General features: G+C 46.2%; 1 protein-coding gene across 1 annotated transcript in view; it reads left to right on the top strand.

The window, feature by feature from the left end:
• Positions 1–12,735: 12,735 nt before the first annotated feature.
• TRMT61A (tRNA methyltransferase 61A) overlaps positions 12,736–22,660 on the top strand; it is a 38,753-nt gene continuing 28,828 nt past the window's right edge. The window contains exons 1-2 of the mRNA XM_088455296.1: positions 12,736–12,889; positions 15,587–15,942. Of these exons, the coding sequence (XP_088311422.1) occupies positions 15,612–15,942 (331 nt within the window). The 5' untranslated portion in view covers positions 12,736–12,889; positions 15,587–15,611. The remainder of the gene's footprint in view (positions 12,890–15,586; positions 15,943–22,660) is intronic.

The raw sequence follows: 22,660 nt of genomic DNA, 5'->3' as shown, positions 1-22,660 counted from the left end.
TAGGAGAGTCAGTCATGCCAGTGACATGGCCTGCAGGACTACTTCCGATCCTGACTAAGGAGGAAATTGACGAGGAGGGAGTTGACGGTGTGGTTTGCAGGCGCTTGGATACAACAGGACAACGGGATTTAGGTGTCCCTGGACTGCTTACGGTCTTAGCCAAAGTTTCTGAACTTGACAGTAACTTTTTATGAACGCGCTGCAGGTGCCGTATAAGGGAGGATGTTCCTAGGTGGTTGACGTCCCTACCCCTACTTATTTCACCTTTACATATGGTACATATGGCAAGACAGTTGTTGTCCGGATTTGGATAGAAATATTGCCAGACCAAAGAGGTGGAATGTTTGGTCTTCTGCCCAGGCATGACCGTGATGGGCTTTTTCATCCCACGGACAACAACTGTCTCCCCCGGAGCCTGATTTAAACAAACCACATCACCATCAGAATCCTCCTCGCCAACTTCCTCCTCAGCGCCAGCTACACCAGTATCCTCATCCTGTTGTACTTCAACAGTGACATCTTCAATTTGCATATCAGCAAGTGGACTGTGGGTGCTCCTTTCAGCACTTGCAGGGGGCATGCAAATGGTGGAAAGAGCCACCTCTTCCCGTCCAGTGCTGGGAAGGTCAGGCATCGCAACCACCACCACACTTGGACTCTCCTTGGGGATTTGTGATATCTTCTTAGAAAGCACAGTTCTTCGCTGTGCTTTTGCCAGCTTAACTCTTTTGATTTTTTTAGTGGGAGGAGGGCTTCCATCGTCATGTGAAGCTGAACCACTAGTCATGAACATACTAGGGATCGACCTTAGCCGTTCCTTGCCACTCCGTGTCGTAAATGGCATATTGGCAAGTTTACGTTTCTCTTCAGCTGATTTAAATGTCTTTTTCAAGGTCATTTTCCTGAACTTTGCCATTTGGGATTGTATGTGCCCTCTACTATGACATTGGGCATCGGCCTTGGCAGACGACGTTGATGGCATGTTATCGTCTATGTCATGACTAGTGGCAGCAGCTTCAGCACTAGGAGGAAGTGGTTCTTGATCTTTCTCTATTTTATTTTTATCGGAGAAAGTTTGGTCCTCCATTTATGTTATATCGATTTGATATATACGTGCGGCTAAACACAGAAAATAATTTTTTTTTTGGTTTGGACTGGAGTGTACTTTGTGGGTTACAGCACCCTTTAACGGTCAAGCCAGCCGGCCCTTTACTTATGACACAGGCGCACTCTTGGCACTACTTTGTTGATGCACGTGCGGCTACTGCGCACACAATTCACAAACACAGAAAATAATTTTTTTTTGGTTTGGCCTGGAGTGTACTTTCGGGGGTTACAGCACCCTTTAACGGTCAAGCCAGCCGGCCCTTTACTTATGACACAGGCGCACGCTTGGCACTACTTTGTTGATGCACGTGCGGCTACTGCGCACACAATTCACAAACACAGAAAATAATTTTTTTTTTGGTTTGGACTGGAGTGTACTTGGGGGTTACAGCACCCTTTAACGGTCAAGCCAGCCGGCCCTTTACTTATGACACAGGCGCACGCTTGGCACTACTTTGTTGATGCACGTGCGACTACTGCGCACACAATTCACAAACACAGAAAATAATATTTTTTTTGGTTTGGACTGGAGTGTACTTTCGGGGGTTACAGCACCCTTAACGGTCAAGCCAGCCGGCCCTTTACTTATGACACAGGCGCACGCTTGGCACTACTTTGTTGATGCACGTGCGGCTACTGCGCACACAATTCACAAACACAGAAAATAATTTTTTTTTGGTTTGGACTGGAGTGTACTTTCGGGGGTTACAGCACCCTTAACGGTCAAGCCAGCCGGCCCTTTACTTATGACACAGGCGCACGCTTGGCACTACTTTGTTGATGCACGTGTGGCTACTGCGCACACAATTCACAAACACAGAAAATAATTTTTTTTTTGGTTTGGACTGGAGTGTACTTTCGGGGGTTACAGCACCCTTAACGGTCAAGCCAGCCGGCCCTTTACTTATGACACAGGCGCACTCTTGGCACTACTTTGTTGATGCACGTGCGGCTACTGCGCACACAATTCACAAACACAGAAAATAATTTTTTTTTGGTTAGGACTGGAGTGTACTTTCGGGGGTTACAGCACCCTTTAACGGTCAAGCCAGCCGGCCCTTTACTTATGACACAGGCGCACGCTTGGCACTACTTTGTTGATGCACGTGCGGCTACTGCGCACACAATTCACAAACACAGAAAATAATTTTTTTTTTGGTTTGGACTGGAGTGTACTTTCGGGGGTTACAGCACCCTTAACGGTCAAGCCAGCCGGCCCTTTACTTATGACACAGGCGCACGCTTGGCACTACTTTGTTGATGCACGTGCGGCTACTGCGCACACAATTCACAAACACAGAAAATAATTTTTTTTTGGTTAGGACTGGAGTGTACTTTCGGGGGTTACAGCACCCTTTAACGGTCAAGCCAGCCGGCCCTTTACTTATGACACAGGCGCACGCTTGGCACTACTTTGTTGATGCACGTGCGGCTACTGCGCACACAATTCACAAACACAGAAAATAATTTTTTTTTTGGTTTGGACTGGAGTGTACTTTCGGGGGTTACAGCACCCTTAACGGTCAAGCCAGCCGGCCCTTTACTTATGACACAGGCGCACGCTTGGCACTACTTTGTTGATGCACGTGCGGCTACTGCGCACACAATTCACAAACACAGAAAATAATTTTTTTTTTGGTTTGGACTGGAGTGTACTTGGGGGTTACAGCACCCTTTAACGGTCAAGCCAGCCGGCCCTTTACTTATGACACAGGCGCACGCTTGGCACTACTTTGTTGATGCACGTGCGACTACTGCGCACACAATTCACAAACACAGAAAATAATATTTTTTTTGGTTTGGACTGGAGTGTACTTTCGGGGGTTACAGCACCCTTAACGGTCAAGCCAGCCGGCCCTTTACTTATGACACAGGCGCACGCTTGGCACTACTTTGTTGATGCACGTGCGGCTACTGCGCACACAATTCACAAACACAGAAAATAATTTTTTTTTTGGTTTGGACTGGAGTGTACTTTCGGGGGTTACAGCACCCTTAACGGTCAAGCCAGCCGGCCCTTTACTTATGACACAGGCGCACGCTTGGCACTACTTTGTTGATGCACGTGCGACTACTGCGCACACAATTCACAAACACAGAAAATAATATTTTTTTTGGTTTGGACTGGAGTGTACTTTCGGGGGTTACAGCACCCTTAACGGTCAAGCCAGCCGGCCCTTTACTTATGACACAGGCGCACGCTTGGCACTACTTTGTTGATGCACGTGCGGCTACTGCGCACACAATTCACAAACACAGAAAATAATTTTTTTTTTGGTTTGGACTGGAGTGTACTTTCGGGGGTTACAGCACCCTTAACGGTCAAGCCAGCCGGCCCTTTACTTATGACACAGGCGCACGCTTGGCACTACTTTGTTGATGCACGTGCGGCTACTGCGCACACAATTCACAAACACAGAAAATAATTTTTTTTTTGGTTTGGACTGGAGTGTACTTTCGGGGGTTACAGCACCCTTAACGGTCAAGCCAGCCGGCCCTTTACTTATGACACAGGCGCACGCTTGGCACTACTTTGTTGATGCACGTGCGGCTACTGCGCACACAATTCACAAACACAGAAAATATATTATTTTTTTAGCACTTGGGGGAGCACCCCTGATGGACAGAGCACCCCCTGGACAACACTACAGCACTCCTTTAGGACTGGGACACTGCACAGGACTTTGGAGTGGACACAGCCCCTATGGAGAACTGACTGCACAACACAGTCCAGCCAGCCCCTATGGACTTTGAAGTAGTGGACACAGCCCCTATTAACAACAGCAGCACAGCACAACACAGCCAGCCCCTATGGACTTTGAAGTAGTGGACAACAGCAGCACTACACTACACTACACTACACAGCCCTAACTCCCACCCTCCCTCTTCACTGTCCACAGCCGAGTGAGAAAATGGCGCCGACGTGTGTACCTTATATAGGATCCAAAACCCGCGAGACTCGGAAGGCGGGAAGATGACGTTTTGCCTCGATTTCAGATCCGAGTCAGGCGGGAAAAGTCGAGCCTGACTCGGATCGGACTCGGATCGGGGGGGCTCGGGGGGGTTCGGATTTCAGAAATCCGAACCCGCTCACCCCTAGCGCGGACTATGAAAAAACACACTACATTAGTTCCCACAGGAACAAAACACACTACATTGGCCCCCACAAGAATAAAAAACACACTACATTGGCCCCCACAAGAATAAAACAATCCCACTGGCTGGCCTAACAGAAAAAAAACCCACATTGCTCCCCACAAAAAAAACAACCATACCACATTGCACCCCACAGAATTGCTCCCCACAGAAAAAGAAACCTATGGCTGGCCCCACAGAAACAAAAAACAAAACAAAACACATTGTTCCCCACTAAATAGGCAAATATAGGGCTGGATAACATATGGCTGGTTCTCAGTAAAAAAAAATAACATTACTGGTTCCCACGAAAAAATAAACTATGGCTGGTACCCACGAAGAAGAAAAAAATGTCTGGTCCCCACAAAACCCACATTTCTTCCCCCCTTGTCACTCACACTGCAGCAGGATCGCGTGCGGGCGGGCTTCCAGGCAGGCTGCAGAGCCTGCCTGGACACAGCGCGGGCTGGCTGATTGGCGCAGGGCGTTGGCTGGCAGAGCGGGCTGGAGGGCAGTGAACGCGGCGTGCGTGACCTGTGATGTCACGCCGCCGCATCTTTGCAGGTCACTACCCGGTCGCGCCTGAGTCTCCCAGAGGAGCTAAGCGGCCCGGGATGCTGAAGTACAGTAAAATGTGCCCGGTGGCTCTGACAGCCCCACGGCACACTTCACAACCGGCCACGGCACACTAGTGTGCCACGGCACACCGGTTGAAAACCACTGGCCTAGAGCCATTCCATGAAAGCAGTATCTGAATGTTTCCTACTGTTCAGCACAAGACCGCACATAAATGTTAGTAAATTGCTCTCATTGTTATCTCACAGCTCTGTGTAGTGTGTAGGTGACAGGTCTACTTTGAGTTCAATTTAATTCTATATTATTATAATGTTTGTTATTCTCTGTATCAAAGGAAAAAATTGCTTCAATGTATCGTTTCATTTTTTCCACAGCAATATTAATAGACATATATCTGCAACAGGAACTAGTTAATTCCTGAATGGGAACGGAACAGCTAAACCACGGAGCTTTTTGCAGTGGGAAGTGTGCAACAGAATGAAGTGATAATGTCTTTAAAGTTCATTTTTGGATTCTTCATAGAGAATGAAGGGTATATTTACTAAAGTGCAGGTTTTTAGAAGTGGAGATGTTGCCCATAGCAACCACCAATCAGATTCTACTTAGCATTTATCTAGCACCTTGTAGGCAAATAGCGCTGATTTATCTGCAAATGGGATGAGCGTCTTATGAGGCAGTAGGTAGTGTTACTTACTGACGTCCAACACTCAAGCTACTCGTTTCAAACTTTTTGATTTAAAATTTGAGTTTATTTCAATATCAATATTTCATGGCTGGCAGAATAATTTGTGAATGTGAGTCCAAAACAGAGCGTAATCTCTGATTAGGAAACCTATGCCTCCACCTAGGGCACAGGGGACACTTAGGGACCCATATATCAGTAACCTGTTTTTATGTGTGTTTTTGTGAGGTTTTGGAGAGTTTTCTTTTACAAGTGGAAGACGCAAGGGAGCCTCAAATACATGGGTGTATCTATAATAGGTGCGGTTTGTGTGGTGCAATCGGGCCAGGGGAGCAAACACTGTACCCATTCATGATACTTACCTCTACATCACGCCGCAGAAATCAATGGGAAATGGCACAGATGCCCTTTTCTCTTAGATCCGCACATGCGCAGATCTGAAATCACCAGGAAAATGTTGCATGTTCCATGTACCCGGATATCGGTGCAGTAGACTATGGCACGCTCTTCAGTCTACTCAGGACATGGCCACTATTAAACTGCCCCTGCCCAAACTACATCTTGCCTAAAGGGCCCAATACATCAGTAACGGATTTGCCTGACTTGCCGATCCCGACCAAAATAGGATCGGGGATTTTTAACATGAAGAAATTCCCAGGTTCTCAGACAGATCAACGATCATCATTGGCCGCCAAACGGCGTTTCCAACCGGTGGATCGGCGGTTCCAGTCAGTTTGGGGGAAACGGTTGCCTGATGTATGGAGCACGTTAGGCTTTATGGGCTCTGAATGAGGCTCTGAAGCAAAATAAAGTTTTGGGAATAAGTTCAGAAATATAAAACAGAAGGTATCACATGGCACAAGAGCCTCCTAGGCACTGTCAGTGTTCTAGTTTACAGTAGTGACAGAGAAGCCCTGACCTGCTTCTGATAAAGGAACTAAGAGCCTGATTCAGCAGAGGACGGAATTGCAAAGCCGCACACAAGTAGCTTTTCCATTCCGTCCTGCTATAATGCAAATGCAGCAGGAGTTGTCTACCGCAGCCTGGGATACCCATCGCGACCATCTGTCATGATGGTTGCCCTTTTGGTGAGGCTGTGATAGCTGGAGCTAGCTGCAGCCTGGCTGGGTCCTGTCAGCCTGCGAGGCAAGGAAGTCTGTGGACGCAGATCCTGGCCTTGCCACTCTCAGAAAACAGGGGTGCACGCCCCCATTTCCAGGAACGCAGGCCGTTTCTGCCCCCGCAAACGCCTGTCAATCAGGCAGAGAGATATGGGGGCCTGCGTGCACATACAACCAGTTCTGCACATACGCAAATGTGTGGTGAGTAGGCACATTCAGGAATGGCAAGAGTCTAAATCCAGGGTGGGCAAAACGTAGATTGCAGTCAACTGCAGTCAACCAGTTGATTGCGATCCAGACTAGTTAGCAGCTTCCAGGGCAGGGTGCAGGGTGCCATGTGTACCCACGGGCTACAGCGTCACTTGGGGTGTCGGGCCGCCTCCTCACAAAAAAAGCCCTGGTGGTCCAGTGGTTGATGGGATCTGAGCAGTGTCTTCGATCCAGCTGTCGGTGGCCGCGGTTTCACACTCCACTGTGACCGCCCGGCTTCCTGTTTATGTCATACTTACCGACAGTCTGCATTCTCTCTCTGGGAGGGGGCTGCCAGGGTGGTGCAGCAGGGAAGGTGGGAACAGCTTAAGTGGGCGGTTCAGGGGTGTGCCGGCGCGATCGCGGCTCTGCCCCGCTTTATAATGCCAATATTACCGGCATTGTAAAGCAGACAGGGGTCTATGATGATGCGACTCAGCGCGAATCACGCCATCAGCCCCCGAACCTCCCATTTTCACGTGCGGGGGCAGGGGGTTGCGGAGGGGCTAGGGAAGCCCTGTAGGGCCAAAGTTAGAGGGAGAGAGCAGGCTGTGATACGGCCGTATCACAGTGGAGAGACTGGACTGGAGAGAGACTGCTTGCTTGTGTGTATTTTAAAGCAGTACACAGCCACAACAAGCAGGAGGGTTCCCGGCCACAGTGAATGATTGTCAGGCAGCTCAGTATTATGTGGGGGGTGGGGGGGGGGGGCCTGGGGCAATTTAATGTAGGTTTATTTTTTTTATGTGAGGGACAATGTTTTTTGTTTTTTTTCCTGTGTGGACCCATGTATTTAATTTATTTACTGTGGGGGTCAATGTGTGATTTTGTCACGACAGTCCCCATGCTCCTTGTTGCGAGGTCACAAACCCTGTTTTGCACGCCCTGCCACATTTTTTATGCTAATGTAGATACTCGGTAGATCACAAAAGATTTTTAGCTTTAAAAGTAGATCACCAAGTCCAAAAGTCTGGCCACCCCTGGTCTAAATAAATAGGAGCTGAAGTCGTTCATCCAGCAGTTCCACTGGTATCAAATCCTGTGTAGCACATCAGTGCTTTTTATTGCAGAATAGTGATACAATACTTCCAACAATTACTCTGCTTGTAATTTGTCTATATCTTATACACAAACAGGCTAGCCTGTGTATGTTTCATGCACTGTTTGCTATAATGCAATTTTATTTGTAGTCATAACTTTAGAATAATTTATTTTTAGTTCTCCTTGTTAGATGACAGACAAGTTTCCTCTGCAAACTGATAGTAACCCATACTTGCCTATCCTCCCGATTCGGCCGGAGAGCCTTCCGAAAATCGGGTGCCGCTCCCAGGCCCCCCGGAAAGGCAGGCAAGCCTCCCGGCCCCTGGCGACCCCCTCCGCAGTTCCATGATAAACCCCGGCAGCAGGGGGGACACGTAACGCGATTCGGGCAGAATCGCATCATCGAGGCCCCGCCCCCTGCTTCACATTGCCGTTAATAGCGGCATTGTGGAAAGGGGGCAGGCCACTATGACGCACTCTTGCTGCCACACCACGCCCCCTTTTGCCGCGACACGCCCTCCACTGTGAAAAACCGACAGCTCCCTCCCGGAAGGAGGGAGCTAAAAGTCTGTAAGTATGTAGTAACCTGGTGCTGCTTAATGCCTAGTAACGTGTTTTTTGTTAACTTACCCGCAAAATGATGGGTCTCTGTATTGTTTCATTATTACATGGAAACAAATTCCAACATTTTCCAGTGACTAATTGAACATCTTGGAGATCTAAATCACAAGGGGTATATTTACTAGTATGGCTTATAGAAGTGGAGATGTTGCCAATAGCAACCAATCAGAGTCTAGTTATTATCTTCTAGAAGGTTCTAGATCGGAGGTTCCAAAAACTCGTTACAGTCCACGTTTTAAGGAAAGCCATGCTTGAGCACAGGTGACTTAGGTAGTACCTCAGTCAATTTGATTTAACCATGTGGACTCAAGCATAGATATCCTTAAAACCTGGACTGTAATGGTGGAATTTGGGAACCTCTGTGCTAGATAATTTAAAGTACCATTTGATTGGTTGCTATGGGCAACATCTCCACTCCCGCACCTTAGTAAATATACCCCCTAGAGTTTTCCACAGCTGCACCCGTCATCATTAGTATCGGCACGTGCCCCAGACCCATGTTAGGTGCAAGAGATCTGTCAGAATCAGGCTTCCCTTCCCTGTATGCAGGACCTCTAGCTACACACCCATGACACTCCCACGAGGCAGATCTCTTGCATGTGATTGCAGCGTTGCCACTAAGAAAGAGGGATGGCCATCGACCATTGATGATTCATAACCATCAATGGTTTATGGCCAATGTTGAATTCTTTACCATCGATAGGGGGGAACCAGATGGTTTCCCTCCATCGATGGAGCAGCATAACTCAATTGGGTTTTGTTTTGTTTTTTTACAAGATATCGGGATACAAAGCATAGCTCCACCCCTTATATCCATGAAGCCATGCCCCCAAGATCTGATCGGCCCACGGGACAGTCAGTCAAAGGACACGGATGACATCGGTTGGTGTGCATGTGGATAACACTGATAGTGGTTAACTAAAATAAAATACATCAATGATTAAATCATGAACTAAAACACAATTAACTAAAAAGCAATGAACTAAAGCAAAAACTGAAGGCATGCTTACATGGTGGGGTTGGCTCCATCAGCTGGGGCTGCCAAAGGATGTAAACTACATATTTGGATTGGTTGGATAGTAAAAAAAATTTTGCCTATTTTATTTACTTGGTCTTCCACAATGCTAAAGTAAGTATTGCTGCCTCCGCAATAGGCAAATAGGCAATTGTGAGCCTATTGTATTATAAATGGGTGTATGAAGTAAAATAGGAGACATGCTAATGATGCAATTAGCTAATTATCATTTTTTGGGGGGGGGCAAAGCACGTCTGCAGTTTCTCTATTTGTGCACATTATTCCTATGAGGATTCCTAATTTTACATTTTAGTGACATACAAAACCATGAAGTGGGGATCACACAGTAAAAAAAAATATCCATAGTTCAAAGGTCTCAATAGCTTGTTTGCAGTTGTGTAAGTTAAACCTTTTTTATATTGTGATTTGCATTTAAAATTCATCCACAGAATGTACACACATCCAGTAATGTGTGCAAAACAGTGTCTTGTTATAGGAATTCCTTTGTTCATCATCTGACATTCTGGAATATATGCATGCATTGATTTATTAGGATTTTTAAATATTTATCAATATTTTTATTTTTTTTTGTCTCTGACAACCTTTCTCTTTCCTCAATCTACCACCTTTCATTATTTTACCTTCAACTGTCTGGATAACACCACTGGGGCAGCATGGTTGGTGTCTAGGTTAGCATTACTCCCTCGAGTACTGAGGTCGACTCTTGGGTTTGATTCCCACCACCGCACTTAAGAGGCCCATCCACTAGACCAGTGGTTCCCAAACTTTTTTGAATCACGGCACCCTAAAGTATCAGCATTATTTCCACGGCACCCCTAAGTCAAAAGTTTGTTATTGAGAAATTGTGAAAAAAATGTGTAAAGTAGTAAAGCTAAATAAATTGTGCTTACCTGTCATCCTTCGCGTCAGTTATGTGGTGGTGGACAGGTTTTCGGTTTTTTTGTCCACATAAATAATTTGATTTGGTGCTGGACAACCAACCTGAGGCACCCCTGCAAGTGTCCTGAGGCACCCCTGCAAGTGTCCCGAAGCACCCCAGGGTGCCACGGCGCATCGTTTGGGAACCACTGCACTAGACGATTAAATTGAGCGATTGAACGCTGAAGATATAATTATTGTTAAATCGTTCATAAATCGTTTGCAAATCGATAAGATAAATGTCTCAAACGACCAGTGATGTGCGCTCCTGCTGGTCGTTTAGACATCTATCATCGGGCAAACATGCTGGACAACCTGACGATAACGTCAGGTTCAGCATGTTTGCAGATGATTGATGAGCCTGCACTGAACGACTGCTCGCTCAGTGTAGGTTCATCACAGACTGACAATCGACTGCACAATTGCCATGTCGTAATCGTGCAGTTGTTCTGAGGTCTGCTAGTGGATGGGCACCTTAACTGTGTGGAGTTCGTATTTTCTCCCCACAATCCCCAAAAAATCCTGGTAGATAAATTGGACTTTTGAAAAAAAAATTAACCCTAGTGTGTATGCATACATCATACTTGCCGGCATTTATCTCGGGCTTGTACGCGGGGGGGCATGACTCGGCAATAGGGAGGTGTAGCGGGGAAATGACAAAATATTGGAGGCGGAGCAGGGGGCGTGACTGCATGGTTGCTGCAATTTTTGGCCCTGTCCCCTCTTCACAACGGTGAGATTATCACCATTGTGAAGCAGGGGGCGGTGCCATGATGACGCAATTCAGCGCAAAGTGCGTAATCTCCCCCCCCCCCCCGCTGCAGGTGCTGTGTATGTGGATGCGGGGATATGCAAAGGGTGGCGGCCAGCCAGGAGATTTGCCTCCTTTTCCGATTTTCGTGAGCCTCCCGACTGTCCCGGGAGTGTAGGCATGTATGGTGTACATGTGGTAAGGAATGTAGATTGTAAGCTCCACCGGGGCAGGGACTGATGTGATAGCCTAAAAAAGCGCTACTGAATAAATAAGCGTTGTATAAATAACTGTTTATAAATGCAACCTGCACTTTGGTCAGTCATACTTTCTTTTCAATGTAACAATCAAGTGCTTCTGCTTTTCCTATTTATATTCCTATTTATATTCCAATAGCCAATTCTGAACTGTATCAACTGTTAAGCTTGCCATACACCAGACCAACTTTCCTCCGACCATCCATCTAGTTGGCTGGTGGGAATGAAAATCCAGTAATGCATGGGAGCAAATGACAATCAGCAATTTGCTCACACACCAGAAAACACGAAAAAGGTCGTTCAGGCAAATTTTTTTAAATCTGTTTGATTAAAAAAAAGGTACTTCCGTATCTTTGCGGCCCCCTGGTTACGCTACTTACGTATCTTCACTATTCAGTGAAGATTCGTAAGTAGGGTAAACTTGAGGAAATACCATTCGGCCCCTTGCAGGCACAGTGGCTCGCTTCGCTCGCCACATGGATTTATTCCCCCTCCATGCCCACTTGGATGGTAGCGAATGATGTTGGATGGTAGGGAATGATGTTGGACATTAGCGTAAAGGTGAGCCAGTGTCCGTCATTCCCTACCGTCTGTCATTCCCTACCATCCAAGTGGGCATGGAGGGGGAACAAATCCATGTGGCGAGCGAAGCGAGCCACCGTGCCCGCAGCGTGGCGAGCGCAGCGAGTGAGCGGGCCGAATAGTATTTCCTCGTTACGTAGCGTAACCAGGGGGCCGCAAAGATACGGAAGTACCAAAAAAAATAATTTTCTGAACAACAGCTTTCATCTGTTTTCCAGTGTTTGGGAGCAAATGGCTGATTGTCATTTGATCCCATGCATTACCGAATTTTTCATCCCCTCCAACCGACTAGATGGTTGGCGGAAAGTTGGTCTGGTATATGGCAAGCTTAAGGATAAAAAAAAAAAGCAGAGTAGTTTTACAATCTGAAGTCAGGCTTTGATGATTACAGTCTATCATAATTATAATTCTAACATCATACATATTGATACCGATAAGAGGCAAGCAACATACATATGTACTGAATGGGTGTAATATATATATATGTGTATATATAGATATATATATAGATATATATAGATATAGATATATAGATAGATAGATATATATATATAGATATATAGATAGATATATATATATCTATATATAGATAGATAGATATATATAATATATATATATCACTTCAATCTGCACATTTGTAAAAATGGAAGTTGTCTACGTCATCACAGAGCGACCCGGAAACGGCACAACATCACCACGTGTATGAGCCGGAGCAGAGTGACAGAGGCGGCGGCTGCTTTGGTGACAGCTATATTCTGTTCTCGGTACATGCATTTTAGCATTGGCTATTGGGCGGCTTCTCAGGCTTTGCAGGTAATTGTATATGTCAGATGTGTTCATGGTCCACGGCTGTCGGACGGAAAGCTGATGTATTGATTATTAGACACACGGAGGCATGAAAGGAAACCCTCCAGTGACATTGTTCCCGATCTGTGCATCGTCACATCGTCTCGTATTGCTATTGCATATCTCTAGCTTCAGGTTTCGTTATATATATATATATATATATATATATATATATATATATATAATGTTCTAATTCAATGATCAGCCCATTCATTTCCTGCTGTAAAATCTGGTCTTTGGCAATGGTAAATAAAAACCTTGTGCACGCGAATCTGTCCTGTTTAGAAGCCAGTGTTACAAAGTGCAAGACCACCGTACATTTCTTAGGTGACAGGTTCTTAGTTGACAACCTTTTATAATAGTTTCCAGGGTCACTTTGCCGCTGTGTGAGCATGTGACACACTATACTGTCTCCTCAGGTCCAGCACCACCACCACCACTATATCTTGACCCCGACACCACCAGGCAGAGTTGTATTGCTTATGCGAAACCAGGATGTTTATAGTCCATGTTTTAGAGAGGATGGAATTATAATTAACAAGTATCACAATTTTATAGTAATATTGGTAAATACTCAATAGGTCAATTTTCACTTCTCATAGACACGTCTTTACTTCCTGTTACTTGCTGTCCCTTGATGTTAAGGACAGTTGATATATATGCGAAATAGTTGTGTGTGTTCCTTTTCGGGGACAGTGATGCAGTCAGTAAAGTAATAGTATCAGTGGTCTGCACAGTGGCACTGGGTAGAGAAGTTTGGGGGGTGTTTCCTGTTTGTAACTCATAATGCAGGGAGGAGGTGCCCACCGCAACTGGCTTTCTGTGTTATCCCTTTTATAACAACCATAACGTTAATGCTATGTTTTATCATCTTTAATCATATATTGATACATTTTCTGGAGAACTACTTTAGAAGATCTGTAAAAAGTTTTGATATGATAAATTCTGGCCATGTATGTGCACAATTAGTAAAATGTTACAAGTAGAGCACGGAAAGCATGCTGTAACCCCATTCTGGGCAATCTTTACCCTGTGTCTCATGTCTGCACCTCATTCGTCAGTGTCTATCTATAGCAAGAAAGCATGTCTTTTCCTCTTTTATGCACAGCCAAAGTTTTGGACCTAGCTCCACCAAATTTGGCAGGGTGGTGTACAGTAGTTTGACCAGGATTAGGTTTTTGCCTAGGTTTGACCTTCGTCAGGGCCACACACTGTCACACAATCCCATGAAACTGAAACACTCTTAAATCACACAGGTTTTGGGGCTCGTTTTATACACGCACACTCATTCTGGCAGGCTTATGAGCAGCTGAGCACCTGATACATTCCATTCCATACATTCAGACTGCGGCAGACAACATAAACAATCCACAATATTTGATCCTGGCAAAAGCTTAGCAAGTGGAGATTATAAACAGCAGGGGAGTTCGCAGCAACTGAGAACGGGCCCACTTCTGTGCTGGATCAGGACTCCAGTCCCTGCATTCCCTCCCATGATGGCAGCCGTGCTAGACATGGTCTTCAATGTTGATCTGCAGAGTGATTTCAGGGGGTGATTCAGCTGTGGACACGACTGGGATCACGCAGATTCCCGATTATCGGGAATCCGTGCATGCACCTGACCAGTACAGCACATGTGCAGTACAGGTCTACGATCCCGCATGTAGTTTCTGGCTGGGGAGCGTGTGGTGACTCCCTCCGTGTCACCACCATTGGGGGGGGGGACGGAAGAGGCCAGGATCTCCTTTGGCTGATAGAGATTTCCTGGCCTTTTTTACTCATCTGCAGCGGCCGCCTTGTGTGACCCCATGGTCACTCAGCTAGCCGAAGGGATTTCAGATGATCTGATGCTGCTTCCTTGGATGCAGCTCTGATCAGTAATGCAGCAGGAGGTGTAACACCTCTTGCTGCATTACCATATTACAGCTATCGCCGCTGCTAGAATGTTATCCGTCCGCAGATGAATCGGCCCCTCCATTCTGCAGTGATTTCTGATACTCAGTAATTTTGGAAGCTATACTGATTTCTGTTCTGTAAGTCATTCTACTGCTTATATATCGCATTCCAAACAGTATGAGAACATGCTGCCTGCGCTGTCATTTACTCCTAATTTTCATAGTTATCCTGGTTATAGGTGAGGACAATGTAAAAACATGAAGGCAGCAGGTGTACTACAGGGTCCAGTCTTCAACCAGGCTATCCCAGCTTATATATATATATATATATATATATATATATATATATATATATATATATATATATATACATACAGCTTTGTCACTTTACATACAATTAAAGACTTACAATGATTAACCAGTCGCCAACAGTTATCCTCTGCAATGCATTTTGTTGGTTTTGTATATATTATTAAAGGGTAATTCTACCTTTTAGAGAATTCTGTTGTCCAGGCAGATTATATTTATTGCACTCTGATATATCCAGACTAGGAGGTCTCTACTTTAGATATCAATGTACATTTCTACTGAAATGTGGTATCCAAGTATACTACAAATATAACCAATTCTGGCTGATACAGTATTCTGAGGTGTAGTTCCTATTTAAGCCTGATAATACTATGTTTTAATGTGAGAGTTACTGGTTAGTTTGTTTTATTGCTACTAACTCCTACTAAAATTATTATTATTTTATTTTTATTTTTTTAAGCTTCACCAAGCTGATTGCCGCCATCATGAGCTTTGAGGAATACAGAGAGTTCATACAAGATGGAGACACAGCTATCATCTATACGGGCCATGACTCCATGGCCCCGGTGATCATCCAACACGGAGGCCAGACGCAAACTAGATACGGAGTTCTCAGGCATTCCACTGATTTAATCGGGAAAAAATATGGCTCCAAGGTGACCTGCAGCAAAGGAGGTTGGGTCTACATCTTGTATCCAACCCCGGAGTTATGGACCATGAACCTTCCTCACCGCACGCAGATTCTGTATTCTACGGACATTTCTATGATCACTATGATGCTGGAGTTAAAACCGGGATCTGTGGTCTGTGAATCAGGTACTGATGTTTTCTTACGAGTACAATTAGGAAGGTCTTACTGTGTGCCAGTGTTAGGGCCGTAACTAAGGGTGGGTGAGCAGTGCTGCCCTACAGAGCTTTGCAGGCGCTTACCCATGGTCCCTGCAGCCGGAATCTCTGCAGCAGTGCCACCCAAAACAGCCTTAGGACGCTTCAGACACGCACGCTGCTGCCCTTAAAGGCCCCCGGAGCAACCTGAGTATGCTCCATGGCATTGCTGCCATTCCTGGTGGTTGTGGCCCCACCCCTCTGCATGATGTCATGCTGAGGGGGCGTGTCCTGCCCTGGATGACGGGACCCGCAGTCATGGCTCTGGCCGGTGTAATGCTGTCATTGTTCTATATTACTGGCTCTCTACAGAGATATTGGCCAGTATTCTAGCCTTCCTGCTAAATTGTCACTTCTCATTACAAAGTGTAGAGGTGAATGATCAGTTATGGTCACGTCTACATAGTGATGGAGGGGAGTAGCAATTTTAAGTCTGTAGAAGTCTCTCCTGTAATTGTAGTCCGAGTATATTTTAGTCATCGGCTACTGAAAAGGCTGCGTCTCGTAAAACAAATGGCAAAGATGGCGTTCACATTGGATATTACAATCCATGCAGTTTAGTACAATGAATCAAATTACTATATTATTTCCTGTTTAAACTGGGTACTGTAATTTAAGTGTTAGCTACCAAAAGTGCTGGAAGGAAACCATTTTTTATTATGCTTTTGGTTCAGTATCGTCTTTAGGATTCATTCTAGGTCCGGCCCACCAGAAAAGGGGCATGTCTAAGACGCGCCCCCTTTTCATCACTATTGGGGGGGGGGGGGGGCATCACTTACGGAGATGCTGGACTGCACCCAAGCTCTCCTCTCTCTGTGAATAGATGGTGTGCGCATGCACCGCAATTTTTCCCACGCGTGAGCAAAGCGGAGACCTTAAGCAGTGCTTCTTGAGTCCAATCCTCAAGATACCCTAACAGTGCATGTTTTTCAGGTCTTCTCACAGAATCCAAGTAAGATATTTAGTAACGCCTGTGGATCTTTTAAAATGTGTCGGTCAGTAATGAATACACCTGTGCTCCAGCAAGGGGATCTGGAAAACATGCGCTGTAAAGCTGGGTACACACTAGTGTAAATTTTCTATCAATCCAATAAATGGCTCAACTTTTCTGCCAGTGAAAGTTCCCAATATTGGCGCTGCACACTAAGCTATTTTTAATTTTTGTTCAATTCACAGGCAGCCTGCATTCTCCACAGTGACTTGGCATGTGTACGCACACAAGGATAGTGTTCACTCTAGGTCCGGCGGCAGGCAGGGCGCCAGAGCTAGGGCACATCTGCGCGCGCCGATAAGGGGGCATGTCTTTATAACTCGTCCCCTTTTCGTCATTCTTGGGGGCGTGTCCAGCACTTACAGACATGCCAGGCAGCCCCCAAGCACCGCGACAACTGTGAATGGATGCTGGGCGCATGCGCCCAGCGTCCATTCACCGACAGTGACCGCTGCTCCGCCATTTTCCCCACCCGCGGGACACTGTGGCCCTCGGGTGGAGGACAGAACCTGCAGGCTGTTTCAGCGGGGCGCTGCGCTTTAGGGCAGGGTGCTTTCTGCCCTTCAGAATTAGGGCAGGGTGCTTTCTGCCCTTCAGAATTAGGGCAGGGTGCTTTCTGCCCTTCAGAATTAGGGCAGGGTGCTTTCTGCCCTTCAGAATTAGGGCAGGGTGCGCCGCCCTGCTGAAACAGCCTAGCGGGAACGCTACAAGGATGTTGAGGAAATATGGTCTGATTATCGTCAATACCCACAGCACTAGGTTGTGACATTTTGGCCGATATAAATCAGAAATTCTGGACGATTGAATAATTAGCATTTCGACAAAACCATTTAGAAACGACAGAAAAAATGGCCCGATTTCCCAATAATTTGCTGATGGGCCGTCTAATTGCATAGTGTGTCCTGAGGATTGGATTTGTGAGGCACTGATTTAAAGGACGGCAATGCTTATTCTTATAACTGACAAAACACACACATCTTTTCAAAATTAGTGATATTTAGTCAGTTGTAACTTTTCATATGGCAAGACTTTATTATTTTTAATATGGATGAGCAAACCGCTCATCCATATGAAAAATATAATCTTTCATAATGAATAAAACTAAAACCAGTAATAGCAAAAAAAATGCAGAAGCCAAGATTATTTTCATACATATCTACAATAGTTCCCATGAAGTAACTCGTCAATTGCTCTAGAACCTCTGGTCTTTTTATTTGAATATTTATTATTCTGTGTATTAATACTGAACATGAGCAGTTTATGGAGTTAGCAATTATCACCTCCCCAATCTTATTTATGTTTTATTCATTTACTGTAGTTGATCTGCATTTGCTTTGAATATGGATTTTTACAGGCCTAGATCATTACGTGCTTCCTGCTCATATTCTGCTCTGTCACTGCCATAGTGCACCTTTTGCATATTTGATTTTGCTAATGGTCTGGCGCTCACAAGCCTCTTTGTAAGCCGATGTTCACAAAGCTTAGTCAGGACATGTGATCTGCGCTGTGCTCGAGGTCACAGATGGTATCTCGGCTGCAGCACAGGAACATTTTATTGTGGGGAATCGGCAGAATGCTGCGCTCCTTCAGCTCTGCACGTCCTTTAACCCCTGTGCTGCTGGTGGGCCTGGTAAACGCAGATTTGGCTGATTAGGTTTGATATGAAATCATATCTGTGAACACTGATTAAGCCCTTGTAAGTTATATCAATTTCACAGTCCCTTCTAAAGGCCCCCGTACACTGTGCGATATGCACCTTGCGACGTGACGGCCGATCCGATGGCCGACATATCGGGTGGTCCTCACACATGGAGCGATCTGCTGCCCGATATCCCGACACCCCCTCCCCCCTTGCATATCTCTGCATTGGATCGTACATCGCATCACCAGATCTTATGTGCAGCATGTAAAATCTGGAGTGCGATGTACAATCCTACAGGAGCGCGCACTGGCCGATATCCTGGCCACACACGGTACGATATAGCAGCGATATCGTACCAATCCATCGGATCGGCTGCTATATCACAACGTGTATGGGAGCCTTAAGTGTGGAACGTTTCATATCTTAACTAGATAATTGATGAAAGAATATTGTGTGTGGGAGGAGGGGGGGGGGGGGGTTACATTAATTTTGGTAAAAATGCTCTTTCCCTTTCTGCAGAGTGATGTAGAAAAGTTCTGTATCTTGAGATCCTTAGTTCTAAAAATGTCTGCACCTAATTTGAATGCATGGCAAATTCCTGTTTTCTCCAGATAGAAACTCTGGAAAGTCCCAGGGAATGTGTTACTACTGAGGGTAATGTGTTACAACAGGTGTGAGGGAGTGGAATGTGTTTCTACACAAGTGAGAGAGGGGAATGTCAAATGTGTTACTACAGAGGTAAGCAAGAATAATGTGCTACTACAGAGGTGAGGGAGTGGAATGTGTTAGTACACAGGTAAGGGAATGTCTTACTATAGCAGGGATGCCTTACTATAGCGGTGAAGGATTAATGTGTTACTGGAGTGTTGAGATGAAAATTGACACAGTAAATGTCTATGGTCTACCCGGGTGAAACCGGACACATCAGCTAGTTAGAAATATAGATGAGCGGTTCGGTTATAGTTTTTCTCCGTGAAAGATGATTTGCCTCGTTCTCAGACCTGAACTTGGCAGGAAGATCTGAGCCAAAACCGAACCGCTCATCTCTAATAAGATGAATGCAATTAGCCAGTGTTAGTAGCAGTTTTGTTTGTGTATTTTTTATATTCATGAAATTTGTTGTTTCTAATGCAGAATGATATAGCTGTTGTTTTTGTTGTTGTGGCTTATTGGGGCTGCATGAACGCAAGCGTTCATTTACCCCATGGTTATATTCGACTTGAAAATCGTGTGAGTGAGACATATCCTCTCGCACAACCTCACTAATTCTGAAGGACAAAAATATAGGTATGGGCCTTCCTAGCACTCAAACTAACAGTAAGGAAACTTCCTGCTCTATTAGAGCAGGAAGTTCACTGGGGCTTGCGGTGGACGAGACCCTACCACAAGGGTCTTGTCGCAAACCCGATGGTCGCGATAATCGCGACCATCGCCAGGCCGCCCGCTAAAGCTGTGGGTGGTCACCCACAGCTTAGCGGGCAGCCTGGAGGCCGGTGGGAAAAGAAAAACTGGCCCGCCCTGATTCAGAGCGAGCGCTCGCAAATAGCGAGCGCCTCTGAATCAGGGCCTCTGTCTTTTTGTTTCTGCACCTGCTCTCATCTAGAAATTTTGGGAGATACGCTCAGCAGTACACAGTGATACTGTAGAAAACTCCTGTGCTACATGAATTTCCCACAACTATTATGATTATCGTTAATCTCATTCTTTTTAAACAAGAAAATAACATAAAAAACTCACTTTTGCTGGAAACATGTATGTAAGCCAGCGACCATTTACAGGGTGTTAGCTTATCATAACTGCAAATAATATAATGAAAGTGAAATAAAGTTAATCCCTTATAATGTGACTGAATTGACTGACCTCTCCGCCGTATTCAATTCTTGCGAATTTTCGCCAGTGCGGAAAGTCAATACAATGTACCCGGCGAAAACGTTTAGCCTCTGAATTGCTGGCGGTAAAAAGTGCAGAATTGCTGTTTTGGGGTGCAGTGGTGCTGAACACACTCTGCACCCTTTGGACAGCCCCGCAAAGGATAACTGCGTCAAAAAAACACAAAAAAAAGGAACACCCAAAAAAATGACTTTGATAATGGGGGCGAAAAAAGGGCCTGATTCAGAGCCGGACGCAATTAGCGCTCGCTCGTCCAGAAAATAGGGGTGGCTATTCAAATGAACAGTTCGCTCTTTGCGGTCTGTTCACGCCTCTAGGTCTGAATGAGCGAACAAAACTTGCGGTTGTTTTTTGGAAAAATACGCCCCCTGGCCGCTCGCATCCTACGTCATGTCCGCTATTTATTAGATTAATCGAGTACATCGACCAGGGTATGAACTGCTCGCTATTCTTGTGGTTGGGTTTTGCTACCAAAATCTTGCGAGCAGTTCTGGCTATAAAATAACCCAGTGACGTGGTCAGTGACGCTGCTGTTTTAAATATGCACACCCTTAAAACGCCCGTTTTGACCTTTAAGCACACCTGCGATCGGATCTCCACTCCCCGTTTTCAAGCACCTTCCCCTGTTACCACCCACATACGCCTCATTCTGTCACTCAAAATAGCAGGCATTCGCTATTTAGGGAACAAACGAATTTCGGCCGCACTGACTGGTTCGCGCATGCGTATAACGATCCGTACGCATGCGCAGTTGGGCAATCATCGCTCGGAGCGAACGAGCGGCCGCTTACGAGCGGCTCTGGATCAGGCCCAAAGTTCAAAGTGGCGTTACAAACATAAAAACTAGCGAAATAGACTTTTAGGGGGTCTGCATGTATGGGGGAGGTGATTTTTTGATTGCAGATGCTTGCTGAAGGTGCGCTTATTGCAACACACAGCTTAGCTTTAGCGATTTTAAACCATGCTAGCATCCCATTTTCATGTACCCCAAATTTGACAGGAATACTTATTTACACCAAAAAACACAGCTTAATGCTATTATTCACCACTTGAGCAAAGACACTAATTAAAGCCAATTGACAGCACTTAAGAACCCCAAATGGCTTCAGTAGGGCTATTCGGTGGCATGTACATTGGGATGCAATCGGGAAGCCGGCTGACGTAATCCCGACAGCCGGCTTCCCGACTGCATTATCCCGGCGAGGGTTAAATGACAGGCGTCTAAATCTAGGTTTAGGGCTCCCGGGGGGAGGTTAGGGTTAGGCACCCCCCCCCCGGAGGATTAGGGTTAGGCTAGGGGGAGGGAGAGGGGTTAGGATTAAGCACTTAGAGGGGGGATTAGGGTTAGGCACTGGGGGGAGGTTAGGGTTAGGCACCCTTAAAGAGGGTTAGGGTTAGGCTAGGGGGAGGGAGAGGGGTTAGGGTTAGGCACTTAGAGGGGGAATTAGGGTTAGGCACCCTTAAGGAGGGTTAGGTTAGGTTAGTAGATACTTACCTTAGGATGATTGGGATTTCCAGCGCTGTCAGGCTTCCGCTCTGCTGTTTTGTCGGGCTGCCGCTGCCGGGATTCGAACTCCTGGCCATGCAGCCGCCGGGAAATCATACCGATTCCTGTACATTGATGCCCAATGTCAGTGCATCTTTCTACTTCAGGGTCCATAGGGTATCCACAGGATACCTTGGGTATAGGTGTGACGTCAGTCGCTGGACACCATAGAGTTAAGCTTTTCAGCCTCCCAGGATGCACTAGGGTCCCCCTCCTATACCCCGCCCCCGAGCCAAGACACCTCAGTTTAGTTTGGTGCCCGGCCGGAGTCGGGTGCACCTGTCGGAGTGGGGGCTAGAAGAGCCCCTGAAGCTTTCTTCAGTGCAGCTGTGGCTGCACATCTGGATGTACAGCATGGACAGTCAGTCCTGACGTCCATGCTGTCTTCCCTACACCCCCGCCGGTACCAGAACGCCGGTACCGATCCGGGGATGCTGGTGAGCATCTGGGGTCACAGCTTGCGGTGACCCCAGATGTTCCGGACCATGGCCGGATCCAAGGGGGACAAAGGTAAGCAGCGGGGTCCCGCGGTGGGTCCCGCTGGTCACATGGTCCTAAGTCCCCAGGCAGGGGGCTCCCT

The sequence above is a fragment of the Taudactylus pleione genome, unplaced genomic scaffold (genome assembly GCF_031769625.1).
Source record: "Taudactylus pleione unplaced genomic scaffold, aTauple2 ptg000652l, whole genome shotgun sequence".
NCBI classification, from domain to species: Eukaryota; Metazoa; Chordata; class Amphibia; order Anura; family Myobatrachidae; genus Taudactylus; species Taudactylus pleione.
Note: the sequence above shows the minus strand (reverse complement) of the source record. Positions and strands in the feature narration are given on the sequence as shown.